The 20433-nt window shown below is 45.5% G+C and overlaps 1 protein-coding gene across 1 annotated transcript; it reads left to right on the top strand.

Moving 5' to 3' along the window:
• The first annotated feature begins 4213 nt into the window (after positions 1 to 4213).
• Positions 4214 to 19829, top strand: LOC105464634 (membrane spanning 4-domains A8). Its single transcript, XM_011712667.3, has 7 exons — positions 4214 to 4461; positions 5874 to 6093; positions 8356 to 8478; positions 11915 to 11974; positions 13683 to 13814; positions 19049 to 19162; positions 19336 to 19829. Exons 2-7 carry the CDS (start codon positions 5875 to 5877, stop codon positions 19438 to 19440), a joined length of 753 nt encoding a protein of 250 aa, XP_011710969.1. The 5' UTR covers positions 4214 to 4461; position 5874; the 3' UTR covers positions 19441 to 19829.
• The last annotated feature ends 604 nt before the right edge of the window (positions 19830 to 20433 follow it).

The following is a 20433-nucleotide window of genomic DNA, read 5'->3' as shown; positions in this document are numbered from 1 at the left end:
AATGGGATGAATCATTTTTGGTCTAGGAGGAACAATGCCTGCATCCATCCATTTGAATGGGTAAGGAGACACCCATTCTCTCAACCTGTAGGACTGCCATCCGTCATCTACATATTGTAACAAATAATTTAACTCTGAACATGTCGTATTTTGGCCGGAGCAATCCCGCCAATAATGCTTTGGAGCCCAATCAATAACAATACCCATAGCTAGGCTTTGGAACACTACAGCCTTGGGAGCATTACAATCATTCCATAAAATTGAATTCACTAGAAAAGGTCCCTTTGTAGGTTCCTTTGGGCAGTCTGGCAGTCCTTTTGTTTTATTGCTGTTAGTAGGGACAGAAACCCACCATTCCTCATGTGGATTAAGTTTAACAGTCAGAAGTTGAAAAGAATTGCAACTGAACACATTATGTACTTGATAAGAATCATTTGTAAAGGACAGTACTGTCCACATCCAATTCTGATAAAAATAAGCTGAACAACCAGGTGACATCCCAATGCATAGTGCTGGATATTTATAGCCAATTGACAGATTAAAGTGCATACCTTCTTCTTTTGGTTGAACTGGAAACCTATCATCATTAGGGACCAGCATGAATGCACTACTATTAGTGTAAACTTCGACTGAGGAGTCCATCCAGGAGACAGACCGAATTAAAGGGGGAAAAGGAACATATGCCCAGTAGGTATAATTTTGAGTTGCCCCAACTAGTGGTATACTCACTGCTGCACTACCATAAAGGCAGCCAGAATTATATTACCCATCATTTTGGGGATTCCTTTTTCTTTTAACAATTTTTCTGTTCGATGGGATAAGACCTTTATTTGACCCCATGTTGGTGGAGTTGAACGAGTGGTGTTGTAGGTCACACAGCGAGATTTTGTCTCAGTGTCGAGGTCATGACGTTTATGTGTCAGGCGGCGAAACTTGCTCTTTGGTTTCTGAGGGGTCTTTGCCTTTTGTTTCTGGGAGCGTTTTATCTTTGGAGTTATGGTGCGATTTCAGTTGTCAGGAGGGAACCCACACGGGCTGTTGTCCTATTCTTTGAGGTAAGACTTTCCAATGGTAATGTGCTGCAGGAGTGATGTTGCTAAGGGTTGGAAATGTGAAAGCAAATTTTTCAAAGTCCTGAGGGGACAGAGGAGTGTCAAAGAAGCAGTCTTTAAGGTCAATGATGATCAGTGGCCAATACTCAGGAATCATAGTGGGGGAGGGCAAACCGGGTTGTAATGTCCCCATAGGTTGAAGGACAGTGTTTACTGCCCTGAGATCAGTGAGCATTCTCCACTTACCAGACTTCTTTTGGATAACAAAGACAGGTGAATTTCAGGGAGAAAAAGAGGGTTTGATATGTCCCAATTTTAACTGTTCAAGAACCAAAATATGAAGTGCCTCCAGCTTACTTTTTGGGAGCGGCCACTGATCTACCCAAACCAGTTTCTGAGTTTTCCAAGTCAAAGGGATGGGATCTGGAGGCCTGATAGCGACCACTTCTAAAAAGAATAACCAAGTCCTGTAGAATCTGATTTATGGGTAGGTATAATAGGCTCGGTGATGCCTTGTGCTGATTTTCCTAAGCCCATACCTTGAACAAATCCCATTTTGGTCATAATGTCTTTACTCTGCTGACTGTAATTGCCTTGTGGAAAAGAAATCTGTGCCCCTCCATTGATATAAAAGATCTCTTCCCCATAGGTCAACAGGAATGGGTGTAATGAGGGGGCAAATAGTTCCAATCTGTCCTTCAGGGCCCATGTTATGTAAAATTGTGGAACTTTCATAGACTTCTGAAGCCTGACACACGCTCCTTTGGCCAGTGTCGGGGCCATTGATGTAAAGTGATAATAGAAACATCAGCACCTGTATCAATCATTCCCTCAAACTTCCTCCCTCGAATATGCATGGAGCACATAGGAAAAGTGTCAGAAATTTTGCTGGCCCAATAAGCTGCTTTGCCTTGATAATCTGTGCCACCAAAACCTCCGTTTCTCATACAACAACTGGATCCTAAAGGAATGTAAGGGAGTATCAGAAGTTGAGCAATGCACTCCCCAGCTGCCGCATTCCAAGGGACTGCAGAGCTAATGACAATATGAATTTCACCTGAATAGTCAGAATCAATTACACCATTATGTACTTGAACACCTTTTAAATTTAGACTTGAACGACCAGGTAGCAAACCGACACTGCCAGTCGGCAAGGGACCAAAAACACCTGTGGGAACTGCGGCTCTCCAGGCAACAGAGAAATATCTCTGGTACAACAGAGATCTACTGCTGCTGAGCCTGTGGTGGCAGGGGACAAGCATTGTACTGAGATTCGTGCTGGGGCTGAGCTGTTAGATCCCGTGGCACAAATTGCTGAAGTGGGAATTGGGTTGGAGGTTGAATGGATTGGACTAGGAAGGCACCCATCTGGCCGGACACCGGGGGCTGGGAGTTGAGGAATGCCCCGTTGTTTAGAGGGGCCTGGGGCTGGCGCCTCGTCCCGTTTCCCTGGTTGTTAAGAGACTGTAAAGGATTACCATCAATATCAAATCTCAAATGGCATTGAGCAGCCCAGTGATTTCCCTTTCGGCATCGTGGACATAAAGTAGAAGGTGGGATTTTTGTTGCTGAAAAATTTTGTTGTTGTTGTTGTTGGTGGTGGTGGTGGTGTTGAAAAGAACGGCGACCTGTACACCGGGAACAATTTCTTTTAGCATGTCCTGTCTGACCGCGTATAAAGCATTGGCCAGAGAATCGTCCGGGCATTCGAATAGAGGCCATGGCTTGTGCCATGATCATTGCTGTGTGCAGAGTTCCTCCCACCCCTTCACAGGCTTTAATGTAGGAGGTAAATATACCACCCCCCGGTGGAATTTTGCCTTTAATGGGGCAAATAGTTGCCTGACAATCTGGATTTGCTTGTTCATAAGCCATGAGTTCTACAACAAGTTGTTGGCAGTGGCTATCAGGGATAGCTTTCTCCGCTGCGTCTTGGGGACGGGCAATAAAGTCTAGGTAGGGTTCATGGTGTCCCTTTCTGACGGCCATAAAGGATGGGCATACTTTGCCATCCCAAGCATTTAAGCAACATTTTCGCAGTTGTTCAATAACCTCATCACTTAGGTATAGTTTGGTTTCGAATTGCAGCCCACTGACCCAGTCCCAGTAACTGGTCAGCTGTAACGTTAACAAGATGATTGGAGCCCTGATTAAGACGAATGCGTTCCTGGACAGCATCAACCCACCAAGTCCTGAATTGTAAATACTGGGATTTAGATAAGACTGACTTTGCTAAAATTTCCCAGGCATAGGGCACTAAATGTTTATCTTCTGCCAGGGCTTTTAATGTGGAAAGGACAAAAGGAGAGTTGGTGCCATATTGCTTTACTGATTCCTTGAAATCTTTGAGGAATTTAAACGAAAAACTTTCCCAAGTAGCAGGAAGTAGCTGAACCTGACCTGGATGTATGGGGTCAGGTTGAACTACTGCCTGAACGGCTGGAATACCAGGTACTGGCTGTGCCCCAGCGGCAGGCAGTAGTGGAGCCTGATTATTTCCCTGAGCAGCCTGATTGTCGGGCTGAGGGGCTTGATTATTAAGCTGTTGATCTTGATGAGCTGCAGGGTCAGCCGCTTGCTGAGCAGGATCAATGGGCTGTGGGTGATTTTGTGCCACTGGGGTGGTGGGTACTGGAGGTTGTAAAATTACAGGAAATTGCCAGGCTTCAGGATCACCATATTCCCTTGCCTGAGCTACAGCCCTCATAAGCGGAGTGTCATTTTCAGGAATGTATGTAACTTGTTGCTTATGAGCGGCAATGTTAGTGTTGGCAACAGCAGTAGCAGCTGGACCAGGAGCAGAAAAAAGGTTGGAATTTTGAATGGAGGAAGAGTTGAGAACTTGAAGGCCAGGATGAGACCAGATTACCTGCTGAGCTGGTCTTTCATGGGCCTGAAATCCAGGCTGCCATGGCAACTGCAGACCAGGCTTCAAGGGAACCTGAGGCTTCAAGAGAGCCCGATTTGTAGAAAAGGAACCAGGTTTCAAGGGAGCCTATGACTCCAAGGGAGTCCGATTAGCCAAAAGGAACCAGGCATGAGAAAACTAGGCTGTGGAGGGATAGGGTTGAGGGCCTCATTACTGGGCGAGAATTGTTATGTCATCCTGTCTCATGTTACAGCTAAATACAGCGCATCCTGGGTGCCCAGTTCATTCTGTGTCTCCCAGAGCAACCAGCCAACCATATTTCACTGTCTCATTAACCAAAACAGGAAATAAATATGAAGGAAACTGAGCTGTAAGCAGCACGTAACCTGGCCTGCATCCAGGAAATAGAGGACTTTGGATCCTTCTAACCCTACCACCCAACTGGTCCCAGTACATTCGTTCTCTCAGGAAAAACGCAAGGTCCCGACAGCAAAGAAAAGGGAATAGGATCAAGAGATACGTGGCTGCTGGCAGAGCAAGGTGAGTCTGCTTAATCTAGTGGTTGGTAACTGGGAATTGGTGATAAGGTTTTTCTACCAAATGATACTTATGGCAAACCAGTGTGGGTGAAGGATAGGCAGAGTGTATTGTACTAGCTTTATTGGGTCTGCTCCAAGAGAAAGAAAGACAAAGACGGGAAATGGAGGGGGACGGGAGAAACAAAAAGAAAAAGAATTTTTTTTTTTTTTTTTTTTTTTTTTTTTTTTTTTTTTTTGAGACGGAGTCTCGCTCTGTCGCCCAGGCTGGAGTGCAGTGGCGCGATCTCGGCTCACTGCAAGCTCCGCCTCCCGGGTTCACGCCATTCTCCTGCCTCAGCCTCCCGAGTAGCTGGGACTACAGGCGCCCACAACCGCGCCCGGCTAATTTTTTGTATTTTTAGTAGAGACGGGGTTTCACCGTGGTCTCGATCTCCTGACCTTGTGATCCGCCCGCCTCGGCCTCCCAAAGTGCTGGGATTACAGGCGTGAGCCACCGCGCCCGGCCCAGAAAAAGAATTTTTTAAACCACATCAGAATTTCTAAGTAGCCTAGAAAATTGAGCAGTAGAAGCCACCCAATGAACATACACTGCCTTGGCAATGGGGCTTCCCTTGAGGAGGATAATCTCCATTTAATTAATATTGACATAACTGGGACCTTGGAGGATTCTTGTCCACTCTCTCACCCCGTTTCCTTTTCCAGAAAATAAGAGAATTGAACTCGATGTTGTCCAAGAGATTTTCTAGTTCCGAAATTTTGCTTTCAGCCAGTACTAACATATGCAAAGCAGCACTCTAAACACTATGAGAGACCAGGCACAATAGTTCACGTCTGTAATCCCAGCACTTTGGGAGGCCAAGGTGAGCTGATCACCTGAGGTCAGGAGTTCGAGACAAGCTTAGCCAACAGGGTGAAACCCCATCTGTACTAAAAATATAAAAATTAGCCGGGTGTGGTGGCAGGCGCCTGTAATCCCAGCTACTCAGGAGGCTGAGGCAGGAGAATTGCTTGAACCCAGGAGGCGGAGGTCGCAGTGAGCCAAGCTCGTGCCACTGCACTCCAGCCTGGGTGACAGAGCGAGTCTCTGTCTCAAAAACAATAAAAAATAAAATAAACACTGCGAGAGACACAAAGATGGAAAAGATGGACCCCTTGCCCTCCGGTAGCCTTTACCCTCTTTGAGTCTTAGTTCTCTCATCTGTAAAACCGGGTGGGTAAGAGGATGAAAGGAAATGTATTTGTAAAGCACCTTTTAAGTGCCCTATAACTGATGTCTATTATTTGTAACGTGGGATTCATAAACTTGTAGAGGGTTAAGATGCTCCAATGAGCTAGAAGAAGTAAAAGTCCTCTTTAAATGTAAGTACAAGTCCATACGTGAGGGGCAAGTCTGTCGCATTTATTTTTTGGCAGCATGAATTCAATGACTTCAGCAGTTCCAGTGGCCAATTCTGTGTTGGTGGTGGCGCCCCACAATGGTTATCCTGCGACCCCAGGAATCATGTCTCAGGTGCCCCTGTATCCAAACAACCAGCCACAAGTCCATCTAGTTCCTGGGAACCCACCTGGTTTGATGTCGAATGTGAATAGGCAGCCTGTGCAGAAAACTTTGAAAGAAGGCAAAACCTTGGGGGTAAGTGGGATTTCCCTTTGCAGGCCACGGACTACACAGCTGGACTGACAGCAGAGGGGAAGGGAAGGCCTGGGAAATACACAAACACTACGTCTCGCAAGTGAGGCTGAGCTGATGGCGCCTTGCCAAACACAGGTCTCTTAGAAAGAAAGCTCAGCTGCACAACATCATGGGGGAGGCCTCTGTACAGGCCTTGTATTTTCTGATTTAGGCATTTTAGGAAAGAGAAAGAAAAGCAACAAAAAAGCAGTGTGCTTGAATGTTGATCCTGTTGCCAGGCTCCATGCCCAGCCCAGTGGCCTCAGAAGAAAGGAAAGGGGTCCCAGCAAGACCAAAGCAGACCACAAGGTGGAGTCAGAATCCAGTAAGATCGAATCAAATAGTTGCCCAACAGGAAACAAAGCAGGTTAGGCAATCAACAACATAAATGCTCACAGTAACCCCTGAAAGGCTGTCCTGCGCAGGACAAGGAAAGGCCCATTTCACTGTGTAGCCAAATGATGATGAGCATGAATTCGGATGCAGACTGCCCGAGCTCCGACCCTAGCACTACGGGAACATAAATTGATACAACCCTTAGGGAGGGAAATTTGTAACTGTCAAATTTGCAAAATATCCAATAATTCCATTACTGGAACTTCATCCTCCAGATATGCCTGTATCCACAAAAACTGTGATATGTATGAGCTTATTCATTGCAGCGTGGTTTGTGATAACAAAAAAATGGTAATATACCATCAATATGATACTGGTTAAGTCAGTATATTGTGCATCCAAAGAATAAAATGTAGTGGAGCTATAAAAAGCACAAGAAAGCTCTTTATGTAATGATAGGGACACACCCCGAGATATGGAGTTAGTGGAAGAAAGAAAGGGGCAGACACTGCGTATTATTTGCTGACATTTATGTGAATTTATGGAAATAATATATTTGTATTTGCTACCACGTGTGTAATATACAAACATACACAGATGTTCTTTCATTTACAATGGGATTATGTCCCAATGTACCCATCATAAATTTAAAATATCATAAGTCAAAAATACATTTAATACATGTAACCTACCAATCATCGTAGCTTAGACTCACCTACCTTAAACATATTCAGAACACTTAGGCTAGCCTACAGTTGGGCAAAAATCATCTAACACAAAGCCTATTTAATAATAAGTTATTGAATATCTAATGTAATTTATTGAATATTAGACTGAAAGTGAAAAGCAGAATGGTTGTATGGGTACTCCAAATACGGTTTCTACTGAATACATGTCACTTTCACACCAGAATAAAGTTGAAAACTCTTTGTTTTTTTGAGACAGAGTCTCACTCTGTCACCCAGGCTGGAGTGCAGTGGCACGATCTTGGCTCAGTGCAACCTCTGCCTCCTGGGTTTAAGCGATTCTCCTGCCTCAGCCTCCCAAGTAGCTGGAATTACAGGCACCTGCCATCATGCCTAGCTAATTTTTGTATTTTTATAGAGACAGGGTTTCACATGTTGGCCAGGCTGGTCTTGAACTCCTGACCTCAGGTGATCTGCCCATCTCAGCTTCCCAAAGTGCTGAGATTACAGGTGTGAGCCACTGCGCCTGGCCCACATGGCACTTTTTATAAGGATACCAGTCATATTGGATTAGAGACCCATTCTACTCCAGTGTGACCTCATCCTGGCTAATTACATCTGCAACAACCGTATTTCAAATAGAGTCACATTCTGAGGCACTCAGCGTTAGAATTTCAACATATGGATTTGGAAGAGGGTTGGGAGAGGGGAGCATAATTCAACACATAACAATATCCTAAAGAAATAAGAGATGAAGGCAAATTTTTACATACAAGAATGTTTATCACAATGTTACATATAATAGAAAAAAGTAAAAATAATCTTACCTGTCCAATAACTCTGTCTCAACTACTCCACAGACCATCCATAATGGGATCTGAGCAGCCCCGAAAAAGCATATGTTCCAAGAATACCATGAGGACACATTCATGATGAAATATTAAGTTAATAAAATTCAGGGCCATGTTGTGCTATCAAGGTATATATTCGAAAAGAATAATGGGAGAATACACCAAAATGTAAACAGTTGTTTTCTCCAGGCGGCGGGGAGATTATACGTAGTTTTTATTTCATTTTTGTATTTCCCATATTACTTTTTAGGCCATGAAAATAAAACACATATTAAAATTAAAAGTAGGCTCATAGGGGAGGCAGGACCCAGCCTCAGAAACAAGACTTCAGCTTGTGGCTCTCCTGACAGGCCATCCAGATCATCATCGGCCTGGCTCACATCGGCCTCGGCTCCATCATGGGGACAGTTCTCGTGGGGGACTACCTGTCTATTTCATTCTACGGAGGCTTTCCCTTCTGGGGAGGCTTGTGGGTGAGTAATGCAAGTACTCCTGCAGATGAGTCCCCAGAAGGTGCCAAGGCACTCAAGGCCACCTTGCCAAGTTGTGCAGCTGTGCCCTGCAGAAGGTTCCCAGCCACCCAAATGTGGGGGATAGGAATCCAGCCAGCCCTGGCCTTGTTCCACAAGTATATGAGTTTGATAGGGCCGCCCCAACAAAGTGTAGTACCACAAGTTGGGTGGCTTTAACAACAGAAATTTGTTATCTCACAGTTCTGGTAGTTGAAAGTCTGGCATGGAGATATTAGCAGAGCGGTTTCCCCTGAGGTCTCTCTCCTTGGTTTGCAGATGGTCTTCTCCCTGAGCCTTCCCACGGCCTTCCCTCCATGCCTGTGTCCTAGTCTCCTCTTCCTACAAGGACACCAGTCATATTGGATTAGGGTCCCCCCGATGACCTCATTTAACCTGAATTACAGTTTTAACAACCCTATCTCCAAACACAGTCACATTCTGAAGCACTACAGATTAGGGCTTCAACCTATGAAATTTGGTGGGAGATAGAGGGTGTGGACACAATTCAGCCCATAATATCAAACTACAACCCCGTAAGGTGACTTCCCCTCAAAAGGGATGTATTTTCTTTTTTCTTTTTTCTTTTTCTTTTTTTTTTTTTTTTTTTTTTTTGAGATGGTGTCTCATTCTGTTGCCCAAGCTGGAGTGCAGTGGTGCATTCTCGGCTCACTGCAATCTCCCCTTCCCGGGTTAAGCAATTCTCCTGCCTCAGCCTCCCTGGTAGCTGGGATTACAGGCGTGCGCCACCACGCCTGGCTAATTTTTGTATTTTTAGTAGAGACAAGATTTCACATTAGCCAGGCTGGTCTCAAACTCCTGACCTCAGGTTATCTGCCTGCCTCAGCCTCCCAAAGTGCTGGGATTACAGGTGTGAGCCACCGCACCTGGCCAAAAGGGATGTATTTTCTTAATTCACAAAGAAAACATCCATATGTAAAGAATACACTGGGAATAGCGCCTGGCGTTGTTGAACACAGGCCCACAAGCCTGAGCTCCAGGAGGAAAACACACAGCAAGAGTGAAGAGTGGCTTCCCAGCTGTAGCACAGCAAGGCTGTGAGTGTTTCAGCAGCAGGGTCTCAATCTAGATCTGCAGATGGGCTTTGGGTGCTCCATTTTGGCAAAATACCTAATATGTTAAAGGTGCATTATTTTTCTGGAAGGGTCCATAGCTTTCATCAGATTATCAGAGTGATCTGTGACTCCATAAAATGTTAAGAACTACAGTCCTTCCACGTCAGTTTATTACCTTTGTGGTTCCTTTGCAGTGTCCCCCTGCCCACACACACACATACACACACACACACACACACTCTCCTTCTTCCCTCTCCACCTTCCTTTCTCCTTTCTCTCCCTTCTATTACAGTCTTTCTCCTGACTCACACACCTACCTATGACACTAATGCAACTTTCCTCATAAATGGCACAACTCCAGAGTAACCTAGGTGCCAGTCCAAGTCACTCTACCTCGTAAGAGTTAAATAAAATAGCCTAGAGCTATCTCCATCCCCCACAGCCACACAAGGTCTGCAAATGAACAGGGCTCCTCTAGCGAGGCTCTGCACACACCCAAACTCAGAACTCAAGCCCCTTTTCCTTCCCATAACCACTCACAAGATACCTGTTCCTGTATCTCCGACCTTCGTGGAATGCGGGGCTGCGGAGAGGGCTAGCATCACGGCCACCCAGGCCTACCATTGAGCACACAATGCCTGCCACTGAGCACTGGATTCCAGCAAGTGCCGGTGAGCAGCAGGCAGTTGTCCTGACATCTCAAATGCCTCACTGACCACGCCCCCTCCCACCAGGCTGCTGCGTCCCTTCAGCCCTTGTGACTTTCCTCCTTTTGCTCTTCTGCAGGGCAGTTGTGCTCTTTGCTGCTTTCTTGATCCCAGGACTGTCTTTCTATTTCCCAAAGATCAATATCCTCTTCTGAAACAAAGGCCCATCTCCTCTGGCACCTCAGAAGGACTGAGAGGGACATCGAAAGTCCAGCCCTTCCTCCCCATCAAATCTCTACAAACAGAAGGGTGTGAACCTGAGATTTGTTTTTCCACTCATAGGAGAATATGGCCTTGGCCTTGGAAGGCAGAAGCTGCTGGAATAAGTTTTCATTGTAAATAACTATTTCCACTCTATGGCACATGCACCTGCCCTGGGTGGGAGGGAACATGGGTTGAGGGTTAGGAACATGGAGTCTGAAATCAAGCTGCCTGGATTTGATTCTCAAATGCATGTGCCATAGAGTGGAAACAGTTATTTACAACGAAAACTCTGCTGGATGATGTTGTGTGAGTTGCTTACAATCTCCAAGCCTTAGTCTCCTCGTTGATAAAATGGCAAGAGTAATAGTGCTTGATGGGCCACCATGTGGTTAAATGAGGCGAGGTTAAATAAGCACTTCGTGTGTTGGCAGGAGGGCGGTGATGGGTTGCTAGTCAGTATGCGGCTTCTTTTGGGAGTGATGCAAATGTTCTAACTTAGATTGTAGTGATGATTGCACAACTCTATAAATATACTAAAAATAATTGCATCATGTACTTTAAATGGGTGAATTACATGATATATGAATTATATGTCAATGAAGGCTTTTTGTAAAAAGAATTTTCTATAGTGCCTCACAAATGCTAGCTCCTATTAAATCATAGCTCACGCCCTCTCATACCACTGTTGCTAGCCCATTGGGCCAATGATGGCAAGCAATCCCATCAGCCACAGTGCCTGCAGAATACCAGTGTTGGATGAAATGCACACAGTCAACATCATCATCCTGTATTTGATGTTCAGCATTGTAGGAACACAACGTTTATCTGAGTAACTAAAAGTTATTTGTCCAGATATGCAGACAGGCAAGGATTGATTTCAGGCTTCTCTCTAAAAGCATCAGAGAAGACGCTGGTAACCCCTTCCTTCTTCCCTCCAGAGACACCAAACCTAACTGAATCTTGATATAAAGATTGGAAAACAATAGGGTGTACATGTGGGAAAATAAAATACAGGGAAATAATCCAACATTTATTGAGCATCTACTATATGCAAAGATATGCTAAATGCCAGATATAGGGCATAAGTTATCTCATGACAATGACTCTTGGGAAGAGCTAGAAATTTTTCTATTTTGAAGATGAGGAAATAAAGATTTAGAGAACTTAATAACTTACCTAAGGTCAAGAGTTTCTAGCTAGAATTTAAAACCAGGTTTGCTGGGTCCTAGAATATATATTTACCCCACCCCAGGGCCCTTTCACGCAGTACAGAACAGCTCATTTTTTCTGTTCCCCATGTTGAGCTGATGGTTCCAGCAAAGGTACCCACTGTGTGTGACCAGAATCACAGAAGCCTGGGGAAGGGCACCCTAGCCCCTGACCACTTTCTAAACCCACTCTGTTCTGCACCAGTTTATCATTTCAGGATCCCTCTCTGTGGCAGCAGAAAATCAGCCATATTCTTACTGCCTGGTAAGTTACACTCTGAGACCAGCTCTTCCAACTGGAGACTTACAGAATGGTGTCACAAGGGGGAAAACAAGGTCACATATGATTCCTCCCGCAGCCTTGCACCTACTATAACCAGACACAAGGTGCTCACATACATTTCTGCTCAGGCAGACTGGCCACAGGAGCCTAGCCCTGGAGTCACATGTAGAAAAGTCCCAAGAGGATGCAGAAGTGAGAAGGGGCAATACAGTCACCTTAGCTAAGGCATCAGAGTATGGAGAGCGGGAGAAAGAGAGAGGTAACAGCTTTCCTAAGAAACCCTGCCATGGAGAGGCACAGAGCTCCCAGGGGCCCAGGGCTGCCCTCTAGCAGAACAAGGAGCCAAGAATACCTCCAGTACACAGAGCAGGGCTCCGGGGATCTGAAGGAGGCTCAGTCACTTGCTTCCCTAAGGAATCCAGCCGACAGAGCTCTGATAATCAACACGGACAGAGCTTTGTGCTCCCCTAGTAACAGACCAAGAAAGTACCTTCATTTGTCTCACAAGCAGGGTGAGGGTACCCTTTATGAAGGGTAAAGGGACTCAAGGTGACCAGGTCCCTACAACCAGATGAGATCTATTTCAAAGTCTTCAAAAGAAAGCTCAAAATATCAAAGCATATCTTTCTGCACATGACCCAGAATCGTGGAGTATCTGAGCCTATCACAGCCTGAGACACTTGAGCTGAGGCTCTATTTATCCTATGGGACAAATAGGTCAAGTGTTTCCCAGAAACTATTCTTTTTTCTTTTCTTTTCTTTTCTTTTCTTTTCTTTTTTCTTTTTCTTTTTTTTTTTTTTTTTTTTTTTTTTTTTTTTTTTTGAGATGGAGTCTTGCTCTGTCCCCCAGGCTGGAGTGCAGTGGTTTAATCTCTACTCACTGCAGACGTCGCCTCCTGGGTTCAAGCTATTCTCCTGCCTCAGCCTCCTGAGTATCTGGGATTACAGGTGCACACCACCATGCCCAGCTAATTATTGTATTTTTTGATATTTTGGTAGAGATGAAGTTTCACCATTTTGGCCAGGCTGGTCTTAAACTCCTGACCTCAGGTGATCCGCCTGCCTTCGCCTCCCAAAGTGCTGGGATTACAGGTGTGAGCCACCACGTCCAGCCCCAAAGATTATTCTTGAGAACATTTCTCCCGTGCTATGCTCAATGAAGATAGTTAGATGAACTTGGGAAAATCTCCATGTATTGTCCTCTCTCTGAAAGATCTAAAAGATCTAAAATCCTCATTAAAGGCTCTGAGATCTAAAAGATCTGAAAGATCTAAAATCCTCATTAAAGGCTCTGAGATCTAAAATCCTCATTAAAGGCCCTGCCATGATGATCTGTTTACCTTTGCCCAACCCAACTATTTTCAAAGCTAACTTACCCCCAAAACCTTTCTTGCACAGAACACCTGTTTACTTGCAGTGGAAATAGGGTACCTGGGATTTGCATTAAGAAACATTTATTGATGAAAAGAGTTATGGAGATGGATGGTGGCAATAGTTTCAGAGCAGTGCCGATGTATTTAAAGCTACTGAACTGTAACACTTGAAAATGATTAGGATGTTAAATTTTACATTGCATATATTTTAACACAATTTTAGAAATGGGGGGGAAAGAGAAACACTTGTTGGGTCTCCATTCATCTCAGTTATAACGGTTTTTCTTGCCCACCCTGACCCTCTGTGTCTTCTTCAGCTGTCTGGCAGTTTGGGCTTGAACATCGTCAGTGCAATCTGCTCTGCAGTTGGAGTCATACTCTTCATCACAGATCTAAGTATTCCTCACCCATATGCCTATCCCAACTATTATTCTTACGCCTGGGGTGTGGTGAGTATCCCTCTCAACCAAAGATCCTCTAAGTTCTGAATTAGCTCCATTGAGAAAACTCCCAGAAAGGACCTGACAACCAAGCTTCCTCATTGAACATGGTAGGAAAAGGAGGTGCTTTCAGAATAGGAATAAAGTTTAAAGTCCTTGACCCATAGCTTTAAGCACATGACCTTTCTCAGTTTGGGTCTCCGCCTTTGTAAAACAATACCTACCTTGTGGCAGTGTTGAGAGAATGAAATGCAATTTTACAAAGAATACATATGTACCCACCAACCAGCACCTCTCCTCACATTCTCTGCCTTCTTGCCCATTACTATAAGCAAGAGGTTAGCAAACTTATTCTCTAAAGGACCAATAGTAAGCATTTAGGGTTCTGCAGGCCTACAGTCTCTGTCATGCAGCTATAGCTGCCTAATAGCAGCCACAGAAAACACTAAACAAATGAACATGTCTGTGTTCTGAGAAAACTTTATTTACAAAACAGGCAGCAGGCAGGATTTGACCCATGGATCATAATTCGCCAACCTCTACTACACACTAGCACTGTCCAATAGAAATATGCAAGCCACATATGTTATTTTAATTTTCTAGTTGCCACATTTAAAAGAGAGAGAGAGTGAAAGCAATGGGTGAAACTGATTTTAATAATCTGTTTTATTTAACCCCGTATATCCAAAATATTGTCATTTCAACGTGTAATCAGTATAAAAACTTGGTTCACTATTTTGCATTTGGGGAACTAAATCTTTGAAATCCAGTGTATATTTTGCACTTATGGCACATCTCGATTTGGGACCAGCTGCATCTCGAGTGTTTAAAAGCCAGATGGGAATTGTGGCTGCTGAATTGAACAGGGCAGCTACAGATGAGCTACCTGTGTCCCATGTAAATTCAATCCTCCATCTGCACAACTGAGTCCATCATCTCCTACCTGCTGAAGTTCTCCTCCCCTCTCCCTCACCCCATCTCTCCTCTACATCATCAGTCTTTCCCCCTTTACTGGGGCTTTTGCATCACATTAAGCATGCTTTTGTTTCTTAAAAAACAAACCAACCAACCTCCTCTTCGTTCTACTTCCTTTACCCGCTACCACTATATCTCTCTGACCCTCTTGGCAGACAAATTCTTAAAAGAATTGTCTACACTTAGTGACTCCAATCCTCTTCTCTCATATTCTCTCTGAACCTGCTCCAATTAGACTTTCAGCCTTGCTTCCCCCAAACACCTGCTCTTCTCCAAATCCCCACTGGGGTGATTGGTCCTTCTTCTCCGAGGGACTTTGCTTGACTTCCGGCCTCCACCCTCACTGGTTGCCCTCTTCTCTGTCTCCTCTGCTAGTTCTCTTTTTCCCAATCTCTTAGGCTTAATAATTGGTTCTCTGGTTTTCTCTCTCCATTCATTTGTCTATCTCATTTAGTCTGGCAACTTGCAACACCTTGTCTATGATAATTCTTCCAGAATACGTGGCTCCAGCCAAATCTTCTCCCCTACACAGCACTCTAGCATGTCCAATAGTCAACTCAACAGCTCAAAGTTCATACGTCCAAGTCTGATCTCCAGATTTCACTTCCCAAACCTTCTCTACTCAGTTTTCCTGATTCCAGTTGATGGTAACTCCATCCTTCCAGTTGCTCAGGACAAAACCTTGGAGTCATCATTGACCCTCTCTTTCTGTTACACCTCACAGCCAATCCCTCGGGCAATCCTGTTGGTTCTACTTTCAAAATGCATTCAGAATCCTGCCATTTTCCCCCAGCCCCTCTACTCCCACACTGGCCCGAGCCACCGCATCTCTCATCTAGTCATGAAAACAGCCTCCTAACTGCTCCCCTTCTCCTACTCTGGCCTCACTGCCGCTGTTGATAGCATGGTCACCAGAGGGATCCTTTGGAGACATAAGATCACATCACTTCTCTGCTGGCATCTTACTCAGAAAAAAAGTCAGTGTCCTTCCAGCAGCCTAAGATGCTGGCCCTCTGGTGCCCCCAGACCCAGGCTCTGCTGCCATCCTCTGGCTCTGCTGCTGAACCATGGGAACCTCCTTGATGTTTTCTCCAACACTCCAGGCATGTTTCCACCTTCAGGCCTGGAATGTTCCCTTTGACTGGGGCACTCTTCCCTCAGATGTTCCCACAGCTTCCTCCGTCCCTTCCTCACCTCCTTCAGATCACTACTCTGCAACCACCTTCCCAATGAGGCCCACCTTAAGAACCCAACACCCACACTCTCCCAGTAACCCGCTTCCCTTCCCCTCATCTATCTTTCCTGTAGTCTATACATCTAACACCCTCTGCAACTGACTTATTTACTACATTTCATGCTTACTGCCTGTCCCTAGAATGAGCTTCTTAAGGACAGGGATGTATTCTGTTTCACTCACTGTCATACCTCAAATACCTAGAACTGTGCCTGGCACACGGTTGACACTCCATAAGCATTTGTCAAGGAATAAATGAATGTGCCAGCTGTGATGCATACTCAGTAAACATCAACAGCCATTAACTGTTGTTTATATTCGATCGGATCTTTTTATCTGCAGGAGACGTAAAGACTTATCTTTCCAAGATTCTTAGGCAAAGCCCCTCCCTAGAGACCCTATGGACCAAGTCCATGTCATTTATCAAAAGTACCTTGAGTCTCTCCCCTCCCAGAAACATTTTATGACTCCCAGATACTGTAGGATTAAAGTCCAAATTCCTCAGCCAGGTATTTGCCCTCTCTGGGGGATCTGGCTCTGTCTCACTGTGCCCTACAGTTCACCTCCCTTCGACTCTCTCACTCACCCTGAACCCCAGCTACTCCCATCCACTGGGAGAGGCAGCCACACCAAGTATGTGGGAATTTTCCTGCTGGGAAAGAACCAATCAGGGAGGCATGGACTGCCCAATACAAGAAATTAAGAAGCAAATGCTGGTGGAGGAACTAAGGGAAAGGAAGATGGGAGAAGAGTTTAGGAAAGACTAACCCCAAGCAGCATAGCTATTTGCCCTGGATTAGAGGGAGCAGCAATTTTTGATTCAGAAAACTTGGCTTTTAATCTTTGTTCTGCCAATGATTGATCTTGGAATGAGAACTCGCCCCATGCCCACCACCCATTCCAACTTCAAGCCTCAATCATCCTATCTGAATGTGGAGGGTCGGGCTGCATCCGAGCTTTACAAATAATGACCCAAGGAATGGAGAGGCTCCAGGGTTTCAACAGCAGGAATTATTTTTCATCAAATAACAAATATCTCAGATGCTTGAGGGACCCCTTTTCCATGATAGATTTTATGTGTAAAAAAATTTTATTTAAAAAAAATTGAAGAGGACCAGCATATTTTGCCCGGGCCATTCTACTCTAAGTCTCTGTGATCCGTTGACTTGGACATCATTATCCTGCCCTCCCCTTTTCTTGGGACAACTGCCTCTACCCTCACCCTCTCTAAATCCCTTCATGAGAATGAACCTCTCACTCCTCAGTGCCCTGAGATATCTTTTTGCTGTTCTGTAGCTCTTACCCCATCTGATGTGAATTATAATTATCATCTGCATCTGTTTTCCTACTAGCTTGTGCCTCCCAGGATGCATTTCTTAGCAGCTTCTACCAAACCACTTGCTAAATAGAGAGGAAGGAGAAGAAAAGGGTCTAAGGAGAGGCCTCTCCAAAAGAGAGAATTCTCCAAGCATCTGGCTGTCACCAATACTGTTTTTAAAAGTCATAATTGAGATAATTGAGGCTGGGCGTGGTGGCTCACACCTGTAATCCCAGCACTTTGGGAGACCGAGGCAGGTGGATCACTTGAGCTCAGGAGTTCAAGACCAGCCTGGGCAACGTGGCAAAACCCCATCTATACAAAATATACAAAAATTAGCCAGGCATGGTAGCGTCTGCCTGTAATCCCAGCTACTTGGGAGGCTGAGGCACGAGAATCACTTGAACCCAGGAGGTGGAGCTCACAATGCTGAGCTCATGCCACTGCTCTCCAACCTGAGTGGTAGAGCGACACTCTGTCTCAAAAAAATTTAAAAATCATAATTAAGAGGCATTTATTTTGTACTTACTGCATGCCATCCACCTTCACTATGAAATATTCTCATGACACATAATTGAAACCCAAATGGCAATGGGAGTCATTCCTGGACCTTTTAGATTGAAACTCTCTTCCTAGACACTCTGGGCCGGGCGCGGTGGCTCAAGCCTGTAATCCCAGCACTTTGGGAGGCCGAGACGGGCGGATAACGAGGTCAGGAGATCGAGACCATCCTGGCTAACACGGTGAAACCCCGTCTCTACTAAAAAATACAAAAAACTAGCCGGGCGAGGTGGCAGGCGCCTGTAGTCCCAGCTACTCGGGAGGCTGAGGCAGGAGAATGGCGTGAACCCGGGAGGCAGAGCTTGCAGTGAGCTGAGATCCGGCCACTGAACTCCAGCCTGGGCGACAGAGCGAGACTCCGTCTCAAAAAAAAAGAAAAAAAAAAAAAAAAGACACTCTGGAAGGCCCCATTCTCCTGGGTATTCTTGGGTAACAGCAAGTGAGGTTTTTTTTTCTCCTGGTTACCTCCTGCTATGGTTAAATTACTTCAGTTTGGGGATCCTTTCACTGACTCTCCTTCCCAAGCCAGAGAAACAGCCCCAATTCCTCCCCTCCACAAAACACCACTGTCACAGTCAAGAAAGTCTTCTCAGACGCTGACTTTTTCCCAAAGGTTCAGAGGGATGGTGGAGGTTTACCTCAGAGCCCAGCAAACCACCGATTACTGAAGATTAGACATCCTTGCTTTGAGAAGTCTTCATTTTTCACAGGAAAAATTCATTTTCCTGTGGCCTCCCCCGTCCCACTACGGTGTTCTGCTCCTTTTTCCTCTAACCATCTCCCTGTTCTCTCTGTGGCTTGTCCATACCCTCCAATTCCTATCCACGGCCTCCCCAGAGCAGTGTCACTGCTCCCCTGTCTGACTCCAGAGCACGCCCTCAGGTCTCCACACCCGAAGCAAACTCTCAAGGGGCTTCCCTAAACATGGTCATCCCTTTTCTCAGAGGAATACTACCAAGTAAATGTTGCAATAACAATTCTTTTACTCCCACACTTGATCCTTACAAAAACCCGGTGGGAAATTTCCCCCCGTGAGTCTGAGAGAGGATAGGGGACTTCCACAAAGCCATAGAGAGTCCATGGCAGGGCCCCAGTGAGAGGTCAGTTCGGACCCCAGTCCAGTGCTCCTGTCCTCCCCATCTGCTCTGCCTCCAGAACCCTGGATTGGCGATTTCTGGCGTGCTGCTGGTCTTCTGCCTCCTGGAGTTTGGCATTGCATGCACATCTTCCCACTTTGGCTGCCAGTTGGTCTGCTGTCAATCAAGCAATGTGAGTCCCAGGGCTCCTCAGTGGGTGGAACGATGCCCCCAAAAAGGTGGAGACAAGGGAGCGCTTTGTGCTTTCCACTGCCTGCTCAGGAGCAGGAGTAGTTCCTCGGTGCCCGAGGCCTTTGGCACATGCCCGTCCTTCTTAGCATGCCCCCGTGTGCCTGTGTTTTCCAGGTGAGTGTCATGTATCCAAACGTCTATGCAGCAAACCCAGTGGTCATCCCAGAACCAGTGACCTCACCACCAAGTTATTCCAGTGAGTTCCAAGCAAACAAGTAAAGCTACAGATTCTGGAAGCATCTTTCACTGGGACCAAAAGAAGTCCTCCTCCCTTTCTGGGCTTCCATAACCCAGGTCGTTCCTGTTCTGACAGCTGAGGAAATGTCTCTCCCACTCTTCGTACTCTCACCTTCATTCTTCAATCAGTCTAGTAAATCATGCTGTTTCTCTATCAAGAAGAAGACAGAGATTTTAAATGGATGTTAACGAAGAGGGCCTCCCTAGGGCGCATGCACCTGCACATATGCGGGCATCCAGCCTGGGGCCTTGGCACACACACATTCATGTGCTCTGCTGCATGTGAGCTTGTGGGTTAGAGGAACAAATATCTAGACATTTAATCTTCACTCTTTCAATTGTGCATTCATTTAATAAATAGATACTGAGCATTCAATGTGTTCAAGGCTCTCTTCATGGCAGGAGGGGGCTGGACATTGACATGACACAGTCTTGGACCTCAAGGCACTTCTGACCTCAGGAGAGAGGACACCAGGACATCCGGGGAGCAATTTTCACTCACAAAGGGCAACATGGGGGAGAGGCAGAAGGAGTACAGAGTGAAGTATGATTTATTCTGGCTGTGATGCAGAAAGGAAGGAATGAGGAGAGCAGAGGACAGGTCTGGTTGGGGGAGCAACATCTGAATGCAGCACTAAAGGACAGTGAGGATTTTCAGTGTAATAAGGGACCACATGGTTTGGGAGGCCTTTGGAGAGAATGATCTGTCCTTTTAGATTCTGTTACCAATAATGCAACCAAATTCACAAATGTGCAAGAATGTAGAAGGAATCTTCCAGAGACATAAGGCCAGGACATCATTATCCATAAAAGGACTAATTCCAAAGAGAAATGGCTGTGTCATTATGGTTACCACTTCTGCATTTACAGTGGCAACAGCATCTAAAAGGACTAATCCTTTCAGCAGATGACTCACTCTCTCCAAAGGTCTCCCAAACAGCATGGTCCCTCATTACACTGAAAATCCCTCACTAT

The sequence above is a fragment of the Macaca nemestrina genome, chromosome 12 (assembly GCF_043159975.1).
Source record: "Macaca nemestrina isolate mMacNem1 chromosome 12, mMacNem.hap1, whole genome shotgun sequence".
Taxonomy (NCBI): domain Eukaryota; kingdom Metazoa; phylum Chordata; class Mammalia; order Primates; family Cercopithecidae; genus Macaca; species Macaca nemestrina.
The sequence above is the reverse complement of the archived record's forward strand: the minus strand, read 5'-3'. Positions and strand labels throughout refer to the sequence as shown.